Source organism: Hoplias malabaricus, chromosome 7, assembly GCF_029633855.1.
Source record: "Hoplias malabaricus isolate fHopMal1 chromosome 7, fHopMal1.hap1, whole genome shotgun sequence".
Classification (NCBI taxonomy): Eukaryota; Metazoa; Chordata; class Actinopteri; order Characiformes; family Erythrinidae; genus Hoplias; species Hoplias malabaricus.
The window spans coordinates 20215034-20233124 of record NC_089806.1 but is presented as its reverse complement, the minus strand read 5'-3'; the positions used below and the strand labels follow the sequence as shown (position 1 = coordinate 20233124).

The 18091-nt window shown below is 38.6% G+C and overlaps 2 protein-coding genes across 2 annotated transcripts; one reads left to right on the top strand and one right to left on the bottom strand.

Annotated features, from left to right (window-relative positions):
- Positions 1-109: 109 nt before the first annotated feature.
- Positions 110-6088, bottom strand: enpp5 (ectonucleotide pyrophosphatase/phosphodiesterase 5). Its single transcript, XM_066676939.1, has 4 exons — positions 5995-6088; positions 3756-4615; positions 2165-2341; positions 110-1662 (listed from the first exon to the last, which is right to left on the bottom strand). Exons 2-4 carry the CDS (start codon positions 4573-4575, stop codon positions 1271-1273), a joined length of 1389 nt encoding a protein of 462 aa, XP_066533036.1. The 5' UTR covers positions 4576-4615; positions 5995-6088; the 3' UTR covers positions 110-1270.
- Positions 6089-7036: 948 nt separating this feature from the next.
- Positions 7037-17238, top strand: fam167ab (family with sequence similarity 167 member Ab). Its single transcript, XM_066677302.1, has 3 exons — positions 7037-7168; positions 10672-11339; positions 14893-17238. Exons 2-3 carry the CDS (start codon positions 10974-10976, stop codon positions 15154-15156), a joined length of 630 nt encoding a protein of 209 aa, XP_066533399.1. The 5' UTR covers positions 7037-7168; positions 10672-10973; the 3' UTR covers positions 15157-17238.
- The last annotated feature ends 853 nt before the right edge of the window (positions 17239-18091 follow it).

The window sequence follows — 18091 nt, the reverse complement described above, 5'->3', positions numbered from 1 at the left end:
TTTGAGGATTGAGGAAGGAAAATAACCTGCTGGATTTCTGGTGCCTGGCAGATGTTTTTTTTTAAATCAGTGCAATATTAGACCAAAGAGGAAATGTGCAACTTGCATCAGTTTTTAATGAAAATTTAGCACATTTGAAACACCAGATAAATCATAGTTTGAGTCACACTTTAAGCACTACAGTAATAATTTAAGGGCAAACTACTGTTTCTTCCATCTTTTTTTTCTGCTTAAATTTAGCCACAACATAAAAACTTAACATTGCAAGCACCTGACACAATAACTACATACCAGCGTCAACTACATCAAAGACTATCTTAAATACTTGGTTCCATTTTTTTGTACCTGCAGGAGGTAAATCACAGTGGTTCTGCCCAGTTGGGGCCTTGGATGTAAAATTCTGAATCGGAAATTAGAAAATTCAAAGGAATCTAGTGTTCTATTTGTACCAGAGTTTCCAAGATAAATAGCTAAAAGATTTTGGCACATATCCCTTTTTATAAAGATTAAAAGCATGGGAAAATACTGTGCAAAATGCAACCAACCTAAAACCACTCTGTTCCCATACATGTTAATTTCTACAAATCCTGATAAGCTTACATTAATTTTAGTGCAACACAGAGGCAGCTTGGTAACTACCTACTTATAAATAACGTAAAACATTCAGGCAGCATTACAAACAAAACATTAAAGCATGTAGCCATTGCACTTTACCACTTGATCAGGGATTTTTTTTATGGATAAATCACAATATTAAAAAAAGAAAGGAAGTTAGAAATGCTTCCAAGATCCTAAAAGAACGTAAAGAAAACAAACACAGCTTTTGTAGACAAAAGTTCCTGACAGACTCTGAACTGTGGTAAGTAACTCCTGTTTTTAAATTTGTAGGCCACACGAATTCAAAAACAGGTGATTTGTTTTACCAGCAGAGGGCGCTGTGTGTTCTGCTGTAATTCTGATTATTCTTTTGCCCTCATATTGCTCTTGATTTATTGTGCCTTTTTATAGCACCATTCGTCGTGATGTGATTTGGCAGTCCACTGTACTTCACTGCTACATGAATTAAAGTGAGCTTGTCTCTAATTTAAATTTAAAACATGGGTCGAATGGAGTCAGCAGAAGGTAGAAACAGGTTCTGAAGCACCAGAAACAGGGATTAGTGCTACATGCTTCAAGAGCCTCACACTAGAGGTCTTTAAAGAGTATTACTACGCGTATCACCTTTGACACATCAAAATAAAGGGTTTTGATCAGAAATGCAGTGTCTTCATTAAAGATGTAAATCTTCCTGCAGTAAAGGCTGTGATATCTCCTTGATGGTGAGAGGCAGAGGGGGCAGTTGCCTTTGCTTCACAAAGGTGATGAGGAACCCCACTACCAACGCAGCCCCCAGGAGTGAGCCCATGGCCCATGTGTAGGAGGGTTCGCTCGGTACTGATGGCAGTGTGGGTTTGGGGGTCGGCATTTCCTCCAGGAGATCCCTCACACTTGCCAAAGAACCATTGTTGGGTAGCGGATGAACCCCGAGAATGCTACACATAAGAGGGTAAATGTCAACGGAGCGCATGGCGGCTTTGGTGTAGCCAACACGGAATGATGGCCCACGGGCAACAAAGACAGGATGCATGCTGCGTAGATGGTTATCATAGCCATGGTTGCCCACTGTAAACAATAAATTCACACAATAGTTAATGTAATATTACTGCAATATTACAACACATTTTACCTCTCAATCAAAGACAACTCCTTCATTTGCCAAATTGCCACTTAAACAAGCTAAAGACATTAGAATGTTTTTATTACCGCACATTTGCAATCACCAAATGTTTATTTTGTTGAGTCAATTAAGGCATCTGCTTGGTTCACGCCAGAGTTCACTTTACAACTGCCGAGAGACTCTTTAGTTTACTTCAGCTTTGTTTCAGATCAATGTTTCTTTAATCTAATCCATTGCATCAGCTCCACTGACCACACAGAAGCTCTTTGTAGTTCTACAATTTACAGACTAGTCCACCTGGATCTCTGAATACGTTCTTATCCCCACTTCACCCAGTGCAAAACTCTTGTACCTTTGTACTGTATTATTTTAAATAATAAAAATCTTATGTGCCTAAGAGATTTGCAGAGCTCTGTACAAAATGGTATTAATTACATTGGTACTCACACATAGACAATCCAGTTCTGTTCTGCACGATTGTATATCCTTCTGTGGCTTGAAGAATTATAGGCATTATCCTGACGTTGTGTTTGTAGTGGAAATAATCGGGGATGTCTTCTCTCTTGTACACAATCATATTATCAGTAGCATTCTTCAACAAATTATAGACTTCATCAAGTTTACCTGAGGAAGAAAAAGCCATAAATACATTACACACATAAAATGATGGTTCTACAAGGGTTCTTTGGTCAAGAAAATGGTTCTATATGGCACCAAAAAAGGGTTCCTCTTTTGTAACAAGCTTGACATTGTAGCAATAGAGGACACCTTTTCTAAAAGGTGCTATATAGAACCCTTTATAGCACATCCTCCATCAATCTGAAGAACCCTTTTATCATGCAAAAGATTCTTCAAGAGTTCAGGGTTCTATATAGAATCACTGTCTTTACCAAAGAACCCTTCATGAACCATAATGTGTAGCTAAACGCTTTCAGACAGAATACCTGCCGCACAAACGCTTTCTTAAAGTTACAGTGTGACTTCTGGCCCAAACTAATCAGATAGTTTTAACTAAAAACAGTAAAAACATTCAACTTTTAAAAAATAAAAAAATACAGATTTTTGTACAAATAATGCAGTATGCATAAATCCTTATTAAATAATATGACATTAGTAATAAAGTGTATTATTATTATTATAAAATATTACATTTTCAGAGAATTTGCCCTGCTTTAATTTAATATTTAACATAAAAGCTCGCAACATGCTTTACTCACCTTTATTTGTTCATGAATAAGCCTTTCATCTTTATCATTATTTAATAATGCAACTGTTCCAGGTCTAGACTGCACTTGCTACTCACTATAAAATATAGGCTCTAAGGTGAGCTATGAATCATTCATTCATTATCTGTAACCCTTATCCAATTCAGGGTCGCGGTGGGTCCAGAGACTACTTGGAATCATTGGGCGCAAGGCGGGAATACACCCTGGAGGGGGCGCCAGTCCTTCACAGGGCAACACAGACACACACATACATTCACTCACACCTACGGACACTTTGGAGTCACCAATCCACCTACCAATGTGTGTTTTTGGACTGTGGGAGGAAACCGGAGCACCCGGAGGAAACCCCAGACTCCTCACAGACAGTCACCCGGAGCGGGAATCGAACCCACAACCTCCAGACCCCTGGAGCTGTGTGACTGCGACACTACCTGCTGCACTGTGCTGCCCAGCTATGATTCAGAACATTGTAATATGTCTGTAAACTCTCTTAAAGATGCCTTAGAGCTGCCAAATTTTGTACCCAGAAGAACCATGTTTTAAAACGAGATTTAGTAATTTGAAGAGCTTTTTAAAGAGGTAAAGAACTTTCACATAATTCAAAAGCTCTTTACCAAATCAAGAGTTCCTAGATTTTTTACATTACGTGGAGACTGTAAATGTCTTATGAGACTCATTTTACAAAAAGTAACACATGAATTAACCAATCTACAGGTTATTTTTTGGTCAGGGACCCAAAACTGGTTCTGCATTAGAACGTCAATTCTTTTGTTTGTGCACTGATTTCTCTTTAAAAAAAAATTAAATCTTGCCTTCTTTCGGTAGAATGCCAACCACTGGGCTCTTGTCTATCCATGTGTAGAGATCTCGACTCACGTAGGCGTCCAGCTCAATGACCTTATAGCGAGATAACTGTGTCATACCATGGTCACTTGTGACAATGAGATTGATTTTGTCATAAAGACCAGCTTTCTTCAGCCTCTCTCTCAGAAACCCCAGTTTTCCGTCAATGTCTTCGATGACTGCATCCATAAGTGAACTTTCTGGCCCCAGGTTATGACCGCTCTCGTCAGGTTCCTCCCAGTAAAGGACCCCAAAATCGATTGCTTCGGTTCCGGAAAACCAGCTGATTAGCTTCTCTACTCGCATCTCAAAGGGCACGGATGCGTTGTACGGCACATAATGTGTTGGGTACGATCCGCTGATGGCCACATCTGATCCAGGCCACATAGCAGCTCCGCTCCTCCGTCCTGCCCTCTGACTGGTCACCCAGAGCGGAACAGCCTCCTCCCACCACCGAGAGTCATACACTTCTGGCCCCTCCATGGAGAAGGAGCGATTCAGAACTGGGTCATACATTTCATTGGCTACAATCCCGTGACTCTCAGCGTGGAGACCTGTTACTAAAGTGTAATGATTCGGGAAGGTCTTGGTGATAAAGGTGTTCTCCACTGCCTCTACCTGTACCCCCTCATCCATAAGGGCATGGAAGTTGGGTGTGGGCACTCTGTTTACGTAGTCCCAGCGGAAGCCATCAAAGGACACCAGCAGCAGCTTGCCATGCTCCTCCTGCTGAGAAAGGAGTGGAAGCAGCAGGGCTAAAAGGCAGCTCAGTGAGCAGGTCTTCCTCATTACCACAGCTACTATGTTGATCTCTGATGTGAGAAGGGACCTACAGAAGAAAAAATAATTCATGTTTCACATCAGCCCAACCTTCCTCTGAAACATCTGTATATCTGGAATCTGTTTATATCCTTTATAAAATATATCCCTATAAAAGGATCGATTATTCAATTTGTCTACATAGTGTGAACAGCCATTCAGATCAGATGCGTAATGATTGGAGACATTTTCATGTATTCATTCTTTTATCTTCAGTATTGTGGTTGCAGTCCGAAGCCTATTCAGAATTATAGAGAAACAGTGATAGTGATATCTACCAGACTTCATGATGTTTAAAATTCTAAATGAGGTCCTCAAAACAACCAGTCAAACAGTGTGTGTGTGTGTGTGTGTGTGTGTGTGTGTGTGTGTGTGTGTCATCAGATATGTAATGCTATATTTAATGCTGAAAATGATAAAATCTAATTTTCTTTAGATTATTTTGAACCTTGCATTTATCTAAATACACAGGTCAAAACGTCATTGTAAAAAAAGCTATGTAAGAAAGTAAACATATACATTTCAACTCATACATTCGACTTGGCTTTGTGTTGCCAAAAGACTTTCAAAACACAGTGGCAGTATGCTTTTCTAAAAAGGAGCCTTTCACAACAAACTACTGTTAATTACTGTCGTTATTTCGGGGTTATTTGGGGCTGTGCAGAAACGTTTTTGAGAAGCATTCATTTTTGGTCCGTGTAGTATATTTAGCCAGTGACTTAATTATCAAAGGACTAATGTAATGTATTTGTATCTGAAGCTCCAGGGCGGCTGGTCAAACTGATGAATGTGTGGACTGTGTCTCAGACCCCGGTGTCAGCGCGCATTCTCTGTGCCATAGCTGCTTTACGCCAGTGTGCTGTTAACAGGTGCATGTGTGTCTCTCAGAATTATATAAATATATACACTTACATGTAAGATACAAAGAACTGAGGTCCAAGGCTGCGAGGAGCAGATATAAAAATGACCCCCAGTCTCCGAGACACACGGTTATAACATGTTTATTAAGGGAGACGTGTTGCGTCGTTAAAATGGGCTTAATGAAAAGCGATGACATCATGCAGCGCAGCGCAAGTACAGGCGCTTCACTGGGGGTTATTAAGGCGTTATTACGGCGTTATTACTGCACAGGAACAGTGTGAAATGCATTCCGCAAATTCCCCCTAATCCTCTCCCGGTGCAGCAGACCTGCTGATGCCCCCTCACTGACAGCTGGAAGAAGCTGGGGGCTCTTTTCTTTCACAGGCGACCATTAGCCGTAGCTGGTCTGCGGTGATAACGGACTGAAAAACAAACTGACAGCGCCATGTCTCTCTCAACATTCAGCACCACATCAGTTCTGCACACATGCAAATAAAACCCACCTGCAAACATAGAAAAATACCTTACCTTCTACAGCCAGCTACTACAGTCCGCAAGGAGAGAGAAAAAGAAGATATATCAGCTGTGGCGAAAACAGGAAGTCCCGCCCACTCTCACACCGACAACTGTAATCATACTCGATATGCTAATGAACTAGAGAGAGAGAGAGACCTTAAAAGCCCCTCTCCGACTTTACCACTGATATTTACAGAGTAGGTGGCGGACTATTCTGTAATTGTAGAACTACAAAGGGCTCCTGTGTGGTCAGTGGAGCTGAGAGAATATAGAGTGAGTGTAGAAGGAAAGTGGACATAATGTTATGGCTGATCAGTGTATGTGTCCCACTCTTTGTGTTTAATAGTCTAATACACAACACCACCCTGCTTATTCTGGGGGTGGGGGAGCTGGCATTGAGATTCCCTTTACTATATAGGCGCACGTGCAGATGCTTTAGAGGGACACATATCGATTCGTTGGAGATTGTACAAGTTTCATTGTCCTCGAATGAATGCTGGTGCGCGCAATTAGTTCACCTTAAAATAGAGAAGATTCAAATGTGCATACCGTTGTGCCGTTTGTCCAGCAGGGGTCAGCACATCATAATAAAACTGTGGCCCCTGAATCCGTGAGAAATTTGCTCCTGAACATTTCAGTGGTTCATGAGTAACAACATAAATAATAATAAAAACATGTTAATATGTAAACTGTAATTCTAGAATCACAAGCGGCTCTCTTAATTTACTGTTTAAAAAATGTCACTTGCATTTGCACACAGGTACTTAAAAAAAATCACAGTTAGGGACCTACACCTCTTTACACACTGGGAGACTTCATTCTGTGGACCCACAGAGTAAATCATGAAGTTTTAATGCTTTAGGGTTTGTGTGTGTGCTTGTGTGTGAGTGTGTGTGTGTGTGTGTGTGTGCGTGCGTGCGTGTGCACGCGGTTCAGCCTGTTGCTCTAACTCAACACACTACTGTTTGATCAGATTCTTTATGGTCTCCAGGGTAACCGACTCGTGACGCAGCTCCGCCTGCTCCTCCTCCTTCAATTCAAAACCAAAAGAAGAGGAGCAGCGCGCACACACACGCTCTCTCTCTCTCTCTCTCTCTCTCTCTCTCTCTCTCTCACACACACACACACTGGTGAAACTTGTTTCTTTTTCCAGCCTTCTTTCTCTGCCTTCGTCTCCATTAAGCAGGTAAGTCAGTGATTACATTAGTGTATCTGTGTCATCTAGTGATTTGTGATCTTGTTTGGGAGGTAAACTTGGAGATTTCAGGGGAATGCAACTCACAGCTCTGTGCAACTTAAATAGTGCTCATTTGCAGCTTGTGTTAAGTACAATATGTTTCAAAAGTTGTCCACCTTCTTGGCTGCTTGTGTAATCATTTTAGAAAATTGATTAAAGAACATGGTCAACAAAACAGGACTCTGTGCAGCCGGGATATAAAGCCCTCCAGCACTGAGCCATGGAACTGTAGAAAATGCAAACTCTGAAGTGATGCACCACCTAATACCATGTATTCTAAAGCCTTCCCAGAAGAGCAGAGGTGGTTACTGGATGAGCAGGTGTCTCCAGACGTTTAGATATACAACCTGTGTAAGTGGGTTGGTTTGATAAAAAGTTTTCGGCTGAGTTTTGTTAGAAAATGTTATGTTCGTAATGATTTAAAAGCCAAGGTTGTTAATATTGTCAATATATCAAGTTATTTTAAGTGACTAATAAATTAGCGCGTTATAATTATTATTCATGCCTGTGTCAGCTTGAACAAGGCGCTAGTCTTTTTTTCTTATCACCAATTAATATCAAAAACAGCTTAGGGATGGATGCTGTTGTACTGAAGTGGTTTTAACACTGGCTGCACATTGGTTGGACGGTTTTATGGAAAACGGCTGGGTCACATTTTGGCATTTCTCTGGGCCACAAGGAGGCTATAATAAGGAAGTATTGAGCACTTAGACATTGGCAAGGTTAGTAACCATGATGAAATCTGGACATGAGACGATACACTCTTGAAGATGAAGCCAGTTTTATTCTGGGTTGGAAATTCATGGTGAGACATGCCTAATATTTGCCGGCCTACTTCAGCAAATCTAATACTGAAATCTGATAACAAATGCACAAACTAGACAACAATTATTCTATTTTCTTCAAGAACGTTTGTTTTTACTTTCACATTCTCACAGCTACATGAGATTTAAATTTGAATTATTTGTTCAACAAGATCATTTTCACTGTTGAATTCTGGTAAATAAACTGAGCAAATCAGTCATATACTGTCTATCAATATTCATTATTCTCTAAGCAGAGCTTTTATCAAACAGTCCTTCATGTACAGATTTTAAGATGCAGCAGACAACATGAGCTTTGAGCTCTTGATGAAATAGTTTAATATTTGCTAGTTTATGCATTAAAAACAAGTGGTCAAATTAAACGTTAATTTCCTTTAAGCCTAAGCAGTTTGTTCTGGCCAGAAATATTTAGCATATTTATACTACACACTCTTCTCTTTCCTTGAAATATCATTGGGTCCTTCAGAATCCTCTGTAACTGAAATACTAATTGTGGATATATCATAAACAACAGTATAATAACCAGCAGACACAGATTCCAAGAAAATCTTCTTTATTAAAACCTGTCTGCACATTACAAACTAGTTTCCAGCTTTATTTAGTTGCTACTGAAGTAAAATATTATTTTCATATATGCTGCAGAAGTTACAGAAATTTCCTTTAACTTCCCAGGCCAAAAATAAAAAAAAATAAAATAAAGAAGCTGCAGAAACAGACTGTTTTCAGTTCATTCCTTTTCAATTTCATGAAAACAAAACTTTTTACATGTAAAAACTGTTCAGGAAATAGCAGTTTAGCGGTTGACATTTTTGTCGAATTTTAAGGAGCATTTCAGGCAAGATTGCGTCTTGTAGGCACTAAAAAGCAGGGCAGCCAATATGAAGGGTGGGTATTAGTTACCATATAGCTTATCAGTCTAAAAGAAACCTGAGCAAGAAATCTGTTTAATTCATGGGACAACAGAGAGGCGGGGACATTGTTACGTAAGTTAGCATGACTAGCATTATGAATGAACGTCTGGAGAGAAAACATGCAAGATTATGGGCACTTAAATGTAACATAAATGTAGGTAATTTTTCTTGGTTTGTACTGATCTATTCTTTTTAAAATGTAAAGTATATCTTACAGTTTAAATTGAAATAAAACTGATAATGGTATGCATTCTGTTATCTACAATGGGCACTGTACAGGATATAAAACCTTAGGGCTTAATATTCACTGAGGCCTTCTCCTCAAAAGGGCAAGAAGTATTCTAACAGCTGAGGTGATGTCATGTGACCATGCTGGTGCCCTCAGACATGACTAAAACAGAAAGGAGAAGCAACTTCAGAGGGATTTATTCAAGAATTGGCCTTGGTATGGGCATACAGTGCATATATTGGCCTTAGTTCACCCATGTAAAAGAACAGCAGGGTGCTTAATGTGATAATATTATGACAGCCCACAAGATATGCAGATCATGTGAATGCCTGTGCCAAGTAAGATCTGCTCTTTTGAGATTTGTCAAGAACACACAGTACTGCCATTGATCTGTAGCTTTTTTTAAAGGGCTCATGGTTTAGTGTAACATTGAAGTGCTGACTCACTGGCTGCCTTTAGTTGCTATGGCAACTGCCAGCTTGGAAGGATCCAGAGCGTGACATGAGGTGGTGACAGAAGAAGCATTTTATGACCAGTTAGTAAAGTTATGGTCCAAGACACCAGTAATGAGGACATACAATGATCAGTCATAACATTAAAGCCACTTCCTTGTGCCACTTCCACATTTTTACCTGTTTTGGTTACCTTTGTCAGCTTCACTTAACATATAGATGGGTTTTGTAGTAATTCTGTTGCTCTGCAAAATGTAAGTTCATCTCCTGTTCATCCTGTTCTGGTTGAGACCTCCACAGGACCACCACGGAGCAGGTATTATTTGAGTGGTGGATCATTCTCAGCACTGCAGTGACACAGATGTGCTGACAGGAGGTGATGAGACACAGCAGTCTGTCCACTCTGTTAGACACATCTACCTTATTGGTCCACCTTCATAGATAGAAGGTCTGTTGATTCAGAGTTTGCATCTTCTAGTCCTTCATCAGCCCCTTTTTGTTACTGCTGGACTGAGAGTTGTCAACGAAACAGAAAGTTACCTCCTGTAAGGAGTGTTATTGATGGACTTGAGGACGACCACCACAAACTGTGCAGCTATGGATTAGCTACAGTCTCTAATTGATTTTATATTTACAAGGTGGACCTACCATGTAGGTGCATCTAACAGAATGGACAATGAAAATATCCAGCAGCCTTGCTGTGTCTGATCCACTAATACCAACTAAAACACCACTACCATGTCAGTGTCACTACAGCGCCAATAATGGCGTTGCTAGGAATAGGGGCTAACAATGTATGCAAAGCAACAGATAGACAAAAGTTTGCAACTGTAGAGCTATGAAATTTACCTGCATGGTCACTTGAGCTGATAAAATGGAAACTGAGTGTAAAAACATGAAGGTTTATTTACTGTTAGGGTTGACTGGTGTAAACTATTTTGTACAATTTTATTACAGTTGCTTTATTTATAGTGATCCAACTCATTATAAAACCACACATGTAAAAATAATTTCATTGTTTATTGTTTTCTTACAGGTTTTTCAAAACCCTGTTTTGACCAGAAGAAACGTCTTGCTTAAGCACCAAATGGGAGGACTCTCTGTATGAATGGTGACATTAAGAGGAGAAAACTACACTCAAAATGACAAAATGACTCAAAGTGACAATATTGTTTAATCTGCAGTCATTTTCCTGCCAGGTCAGCAGGCACTTTATACAACGTTTTGCACCTGGTTTCCAAACTCTAAATCTTACTGACCCATTTAAGCAGACTGCATTAACATTTCAATTGATCTCCAGTGTATTTTTAACTCCTGCCCACCTGTATTTGGCAAGCCATGGATACAGACACTATACCACAGATTAAAGTGGAGGACATCAGTCTCTTGAACTATGACAACCTGGAGGTTGCTACAGATGACCACTTGAGAACCCTAAAAGCCTTGGCTGAGAAGCTGAGGCTAGAAACAAGGAGACCCTCGTATCTAGAGTGGAAGGCCCAAGTGGAGGGTCAGAGTGCCAAAGGACTGTCTGAACAAACAGAGTCCTCTGAACCAGGTCATTCCACTAGACAGGAGCACACAGACCAGGTGAAACTAAACAGCCAAAACTCTGACCTGATACAGGAGAACAACCTTAACTCTGTGAATCTGAAAGGCTTTGGAAATATTGATGAGGCTCTCATCTGGCTCAGGAAAGAACTGGTAAGAGGAACTTGTTGGCAGTGTGGGAGTGTGACTGATTCTTTACAATTAAAGTGTTTATAAATGAATGAGGTAGAATTCATTCTACTTAATTCTTAACTAAAAAGAATAGCTCATTATATTTAACACGTTACGCATGCGGGAATTTAACATGTTAATTTTTTTAATGCTAATGAATCATTTTGCCAAATTTGGCCACAACTTTCTCCCATAATTCACTCTTTTCACAGAACCAAGTGACATATTAGCAAATTTATTTAGTGATGTAAACACAGTGTTGCTACTGTTGAGTTCAGAAGGTTGACTACATTTTATTTATGCTGAAATATGTATTCAATATTATAACACACACACACACACACAGAGCTCCTGTTTCATATTCTACCTCACTTAATCCTCCATGTTTGAGCCACAAGCTGCGCTTTAAATATTCTCAAGTAAAGTGTCTGTGTCCAATGCTACAGCTCTCCCAAAATGTTTAATAAGCAAATTAACAGATTTTAGGTTTTAAAAATTGACCAAAGCTACATAAATGAATAAATAGAGTTTTCCTCTCGCCAGTCTATATCACTCTACATTTATCTTCCCTCACAAAAATAAAAGGAAGTAGTGGCATTTTAACATTAATTTTATTTTTTCAATTTATAGACTTCTCATATATAATGGATATGTAAATGTAAAATAAAAGAATCAATGTTAGAACAAAGCAATGGGATGTATATTGATACATTGATACGCAGTCACACAGCTCCAGTGGTGACTGTCTTTGAGGAGTTGGTGTGTTCTCCCCGTGTCTGTGTGGGTTTCCTCCCACAGTCCAAAAACACACGTTGGTAGGTGAATTGGTGATTCAAAAGTGTCCGTAGGTGTGAGTGTGAGTGAATATGTGTGTGTTGCCCTGTGAAGGACTGGCGCCCCCTCCAGGGTGTATTCCCGCCTTACGCCCAGTGATTCCAGGTAGTTTCTGGACCCACCGTGACCCTGAACTGGATAAGCGGTTACAGATAATGAATGAATGATTCTTTTATTTTACATTTACATATCCATTATTAAAATCTTCAAAGGCATCATCTTAAGAAGGGACAGTGTGATGAATTGTGATTAATCGCAGCAAATTATGTGATTAATTAGATTAAATGAAATTATCGATCTACAGTCCTAATTTAAACACGTACATTTTATCATATAACAACACTTTAGAGACTACAGACAGTCCACATTTTGCTTTGTCCCTAAGACCATCTGGGGTGACCTTCAGATAAATCCAAATCAAATCTCCAGTCCACTGGGTCCATATTCTAATATGGGATACTGTATATTTTATTGGTGCATCCATGTTTTTATACCTGTTGAACCCTTTGCTCCAAAATTGTACTGTTTTGTGTTATCCCTTTATTGAACGAAGAAAAACTAGCATCTCCCATTAGTTGGAACAGGGCAAAAGTGTCATTAGTTCATAAGGTTTGTATTGAAATTGAAGTAAGTGGAAGTCATAAGGACCAGTGGAGAGTGAGTGATGAGGAGTGTGCCTGTTCCATCTCTCTTCTGCTGCTGTTTTAATCTTGGTCTCTGCTTAGCCATGTAGTCAGTGCTGTTTAGGCCTGCACAGGCTGTTGTAGTCTGGCCACACAAAGAAGCATCTTACACCATCTCTGAAAAAGTACTAATCCCCAACCCCCATCTTTGCCCAGTGTGTGTCCGCAAACATTTGCAAAAAGAAAATCAGGCATGAAAACAACAAAGTTCCATCATTTATGATGATTAAGGAGAGGTTGTGGTTCTCTACTGGGCCCCTATCATTACCCCCTTTCCCCAGTTCTTCAGTAAGAAACATTCAGTTCTTTTCCAGTATTTGTTATGAAGATAAATTAATATCTTAGTTTTGTTCAAAATAAAGTTCAAGGAGCAATAAATAATTTCACCTCTAAAAAGCAGCAAACAATATTTATTTATTAGATATTAATATTATTAGTTTATTATTGGTTTATATTTTTTTCTACAAAGTGCAAATCAAGTTGCTTTGTAATCCTTGAATGAATCAGTTTACGTTTTTAGAGCATGTCCCCCACATAGAAATGCTGTCATAATATAAAGATTGCTTCTTTATGGGCTGTTGTAGATTTCTTAATGGCATTAGTGTATTCTAAAAAGGTGCAGGAATATAATGTGTTACATAATTCATTATCGTGCAGCAGTTATAGTATGGTTCTGTAGTAAAGAATTTACTTTATTTACTATAGAATCATGAATGCTTGAAGAACCCTTTGCATGATTAAAGGGATCTTGCAGAGTAGAATGATTCTGTTTAGCACCTTTTAGAAAATTATTCTGTTTACCCTGTTAACCAAAATTGGTTCTTCTATTCTATCTTCTATTGTGACAATAGTAAGTATAGAAGGATTCTTTGTTGGGGTACAGTATAGAACCCTTTTTCCATGAATATGAAGAAGGTTCATGTAGAGTATCCTGTATTCATGCACTGTAGGTGTTCGTGGTTCTATATAGAACCATATACTTTTCTAAGGAACCCTTGAAGAACCATCATTTTTAAAAGTGTAACCACTATCATGATGCCAAAACCCCCCAAGGCCATGTTAGAGGTATAATGACTTTTTACATAACCTCATACCCAGTCCTGAAAATACCCATTCTTCCCTAAACTAATAATTTTCTCAGTTGCAATCATTGTGGAACTGTGATTAAAGAGAGTCTGACCTCTAAAAGGGATTTACAGTTTTCCTACTTCTCCAAACCAGCTAACTCAAGTCTGAAGTCCAAAAATTTTCTTATGTGTTTGTATTGAATTACTGTACTTTCTAATAATAGAAGCTTATACCCCAACATTTAGACACCACACAATGTCTTTAAATCATATTTAGTTGTTAGTAATCTCAAATAAATAAAAGTATAGCGGTTACAAGTGGTTTCCCACATATTTATATTCATGAAAATGAACTTTGAATAAGAATTCACCATACAAAGTTTTTTTCATTAAAAAACAAATCCTAGTTGCTAACTCATAAAACAGTGATTATCATTGGTGTAAAGATGGCTTTATGTCTCAAATTAAGTATTAGTCTTTAAGCATTTTAATACTGAAGTAAAATTTTAACCAGATATATTTTCTGATATACAGTGTGTTTCAATGTGGTGTTGAAACTACTCATGTTCAATTTAACAGACTATGGTTTACCCTGGGATTGCTTTTTGAATTTTCAAAGCCTATTTGTTTCAGTAGTGTCATTCATCTTTAAATTTAAATTACTTTTTTGCATTTTTCTGTGTATAGAGAATATTATATCATACAGTATCTAAATGCACAAGAGAATGTATATTTAAAATTATTTAACAACTTTAGGCTTGCACTTTGTGGAATAGGTTTCTGTGAGTTACACGTTAATCTCAGACAGCTGGGTGACTACGTGTGGGATAAAGAGAAACCATTTTCATTTTTGGTCTGACCTTAAGTTTATCTAGGCCTCTGAGTAACTGCTTTCTATTGATAAGTTGAAAATTATGCAGATCATTTTTGTTCCTTCTTATTTATTTCCAGAAGGAGATGCGTCTGCAGGATCAGCAGCTTGCCCGGCAGCTCATGCGTCTGCGAGGCGACATTAACAAGCTGAAAATCGAGCAGACGTGCCACCTGCACAGGCGAATGCTCAATGATGCCACCTTTGGTCTGGAGGAGCATGATGAGCTCTCTGATCTTCTGTGTGATGGTCCAGTCACACCAGGTTTTGGTCTCTCCGCACCACTCCGCCTGATTGGGGTCACAAAGATGAACATTAACACAAGACGCTTCTCCCTCTGCTAGCCTGAGAGAATACAAGCTGCTTGATTCAATACAGAATTGATCATATTCTTGGACAGATGCTGTTACTAACTTCACTGGGAATGCCTGAGATCAGCTGAAGGGGCATTCCCTTATTTTAGCCAGCTCAAACTGGTTAAGTGCTTAGACAAGCAAAAGGTATGTTTTCATCAAGTTTAATGGTCAACCAGCATGACCAAATGAAGCACATGGGTAGATAAAGCTAAAATTTCAAATTCTAACCAAAATGTAGCCTATACTGTGCTACCAGATTAACCAGCTGCACGTCTAGCCCAGCTGAACATCCAATCTGACTTTTAACTTAACCGTATCTTCTTAGATGATCTGGAATAAGTTCCCAGCAAAGAGTGTACTTAACCGGATTTTCCATAAACATACAACAGCACGACTTGCCAAAAATCATCAATTGTCCCTGTTTAAACAACCATAATGGTGTACAAAGTTGTTCATAATCCAAGCAGTAAATTATTTTAAAGCCATTACGTTACAAATGATTACAAACCCATTTTTTTTCTGGGTTTCGGGTTAAAGACAGTTCCATATGTTGTATACGACTGCTGATGTAACTTTATTATGCGTGCCTGCATATTAGCAAGCTGAATGCTGACAGCTATAACAATGAAAGCATTTCAGCATGTTTTTAACCCAAGGCTTGTAGTCAGAAGTGAGAGATTCAAAACTTTAAATCTGTTCTTTCTTCTGTAAAAAGAGAAGCTCACTGAGGCGAGGTGAGGGTAAGCTTGTTCAAATGCAAGTTGATGAGTGCACTGGAATGAGGACTTTTGAGGACTGACTCATGCAAAGCAACATTTTGCAGCAGATTTTCTTTTATGTGCCATGTGTTTTGTTTGAGCCCTTGAATGAAACATAAACTCATGCACGTGAAGTTATTTAACCCATTAGCTTTATCCCTACGTCTGGAACACAATGATTTGTAGCGCTGATGTCAGAATGTTTATTTTTATTGAACACATGGAGCCTTATGCTAAAGTCATTCTAAAGGTTAATGGAAACAAACAAAACATTATTTTATATATTATTTTATAGTACAGTTTTAATGTTTGTCACTATATGACCAAGGGGGAGATGGTGGCAAAACTGGTAGTGTTGCTGTCACAAAGCTCCAGTTCTGGGTTTGTGGACTCTTTAGTTCCACCTAGGTCTGTCCAACACCACATGTAGCTGGACTGGTTATTCAAAAGTATCCACAGGTGTGAATAAATACGATGGACTGGTCCTATCCAGAGTGACAGGGCCAGGAAAAGCAGTTATTGAACAATGAATGAATATGAGCAGCTAGCCAGCATAAAATAATAATAAAGAAATGTTCAATGTAAGGAATAGAAAGTATTACATTTTTTGTGCCTACATTATTTCCTGTGAAAAAAAAAGTGTGTTTATATTAAAGATTCTTGATAGAAGAGACATAGAGACAGTAGAGAGAGTTTCTGTGCAAAAGTAGGTAACCAGGCTTCATGTATTTAATTCCTTTCTGACAGCAGACATTTTGTACGTGTTTGGTGTCTTGTAATCTTATTAGTCCCAGTGTCTCTACATATTTTAATTAACTTTTAACCTCTAAATCCTTTTTAATCTTTTGTTCCTTAAACATTCCTGTTGTATCCGAAATATATCCAAAAATTATTTTAGCTTGTACTTAATTGTCATTTTGACAGGATATGATGTGTGATCTCTGACTTTGGCAATAATATTTAGGAAAATATTTAGTGAACATTCCATTTTGTTGTATGGTGTTATGATTGTATAGTTTACAATGTTTTGTCTCTGTTTTGCTGCAAGGTTGATAGTGAAACCTTTGAATCATATCACCAAAGTGTTGCTTTGCGGTGGACAAAGTTGATTTTAGTACATCTGTATTTACAATAAACTGTTCTCTGTATTTGGGTAACATTCATTGCTATGTAGATTAAGCCTGTATTCAGAAGTCACGGATCACTGAGTTTGTAGCCAATTACCGTTGTTACTGTTTCTTCCTATAAGAATCAAATCCCTACATCTGTTTAACAGTGCTTTGTTAAAATAAATACACTTTGTGTAGACATGTTGGGCTGGCTATATGCAGTAAAGAATAATGTTCTCTGACATTTAATCTCTGTTTCTGTTAGCATGGATAAGGGAAACGCATTGCACAAAAGAATGATTGGCAAAGGCAGTTATTTCTGAAGTATGAAGCTAACTTTTGATTATAACTTGTTTGGGCATTTCAGATTGGTCAGTTAGGATGCAATATCCTCAGTAGCTCTGCACAGAAACTAATTCCCCTTGATATTCATCAATGTCTCTTTAAAATGACAAACAAGAAACAAAACCTGATTTGGAACAAATGTAGGAGCACAGAGTCCTGGGCCAAAGGCCACATTCAGAGGGCTAATATTTCACAGCCCCTAACAATGACAGGCTTTTGTGTGAGACCAATCTCTTTTTCAGTCATTGAGGAAACACACAATACAGGCTAGTGGAGGGAAACTCCAGACTCCCCAGAGATAGCAAAAATAACATTGCTTTTTTATGGCACAATTGTAATGCAGTTTTATACTGCCAATAAAAACACAGACACCATTTTCTGTGTTGGCGAGGACTAATTGTTTATTAATGAGGACTGCCAAAAGTTTGGGAAAAAATGTCTTTGTGAATACAAAGATCAACCTTTCACTGGGATGAAAGAAATCTAACTATTAACCCACAAAAGCTTAGTCTAATATACACATAGTCTAATAACCCCACTCACACACACACACAGAGACAAAAACCTATTCAGATACTCCTAACTCCCATCGTCTTCTGGGCTCTTCTCTTCAGTTCATGTTTAAGTAAAGATACTGGGAATGGCCACTGAAGCATTTTTGTGTGGATTTGGATGTATGTTTTGGACAATTGTCTTGCTGGTAGATAGCCA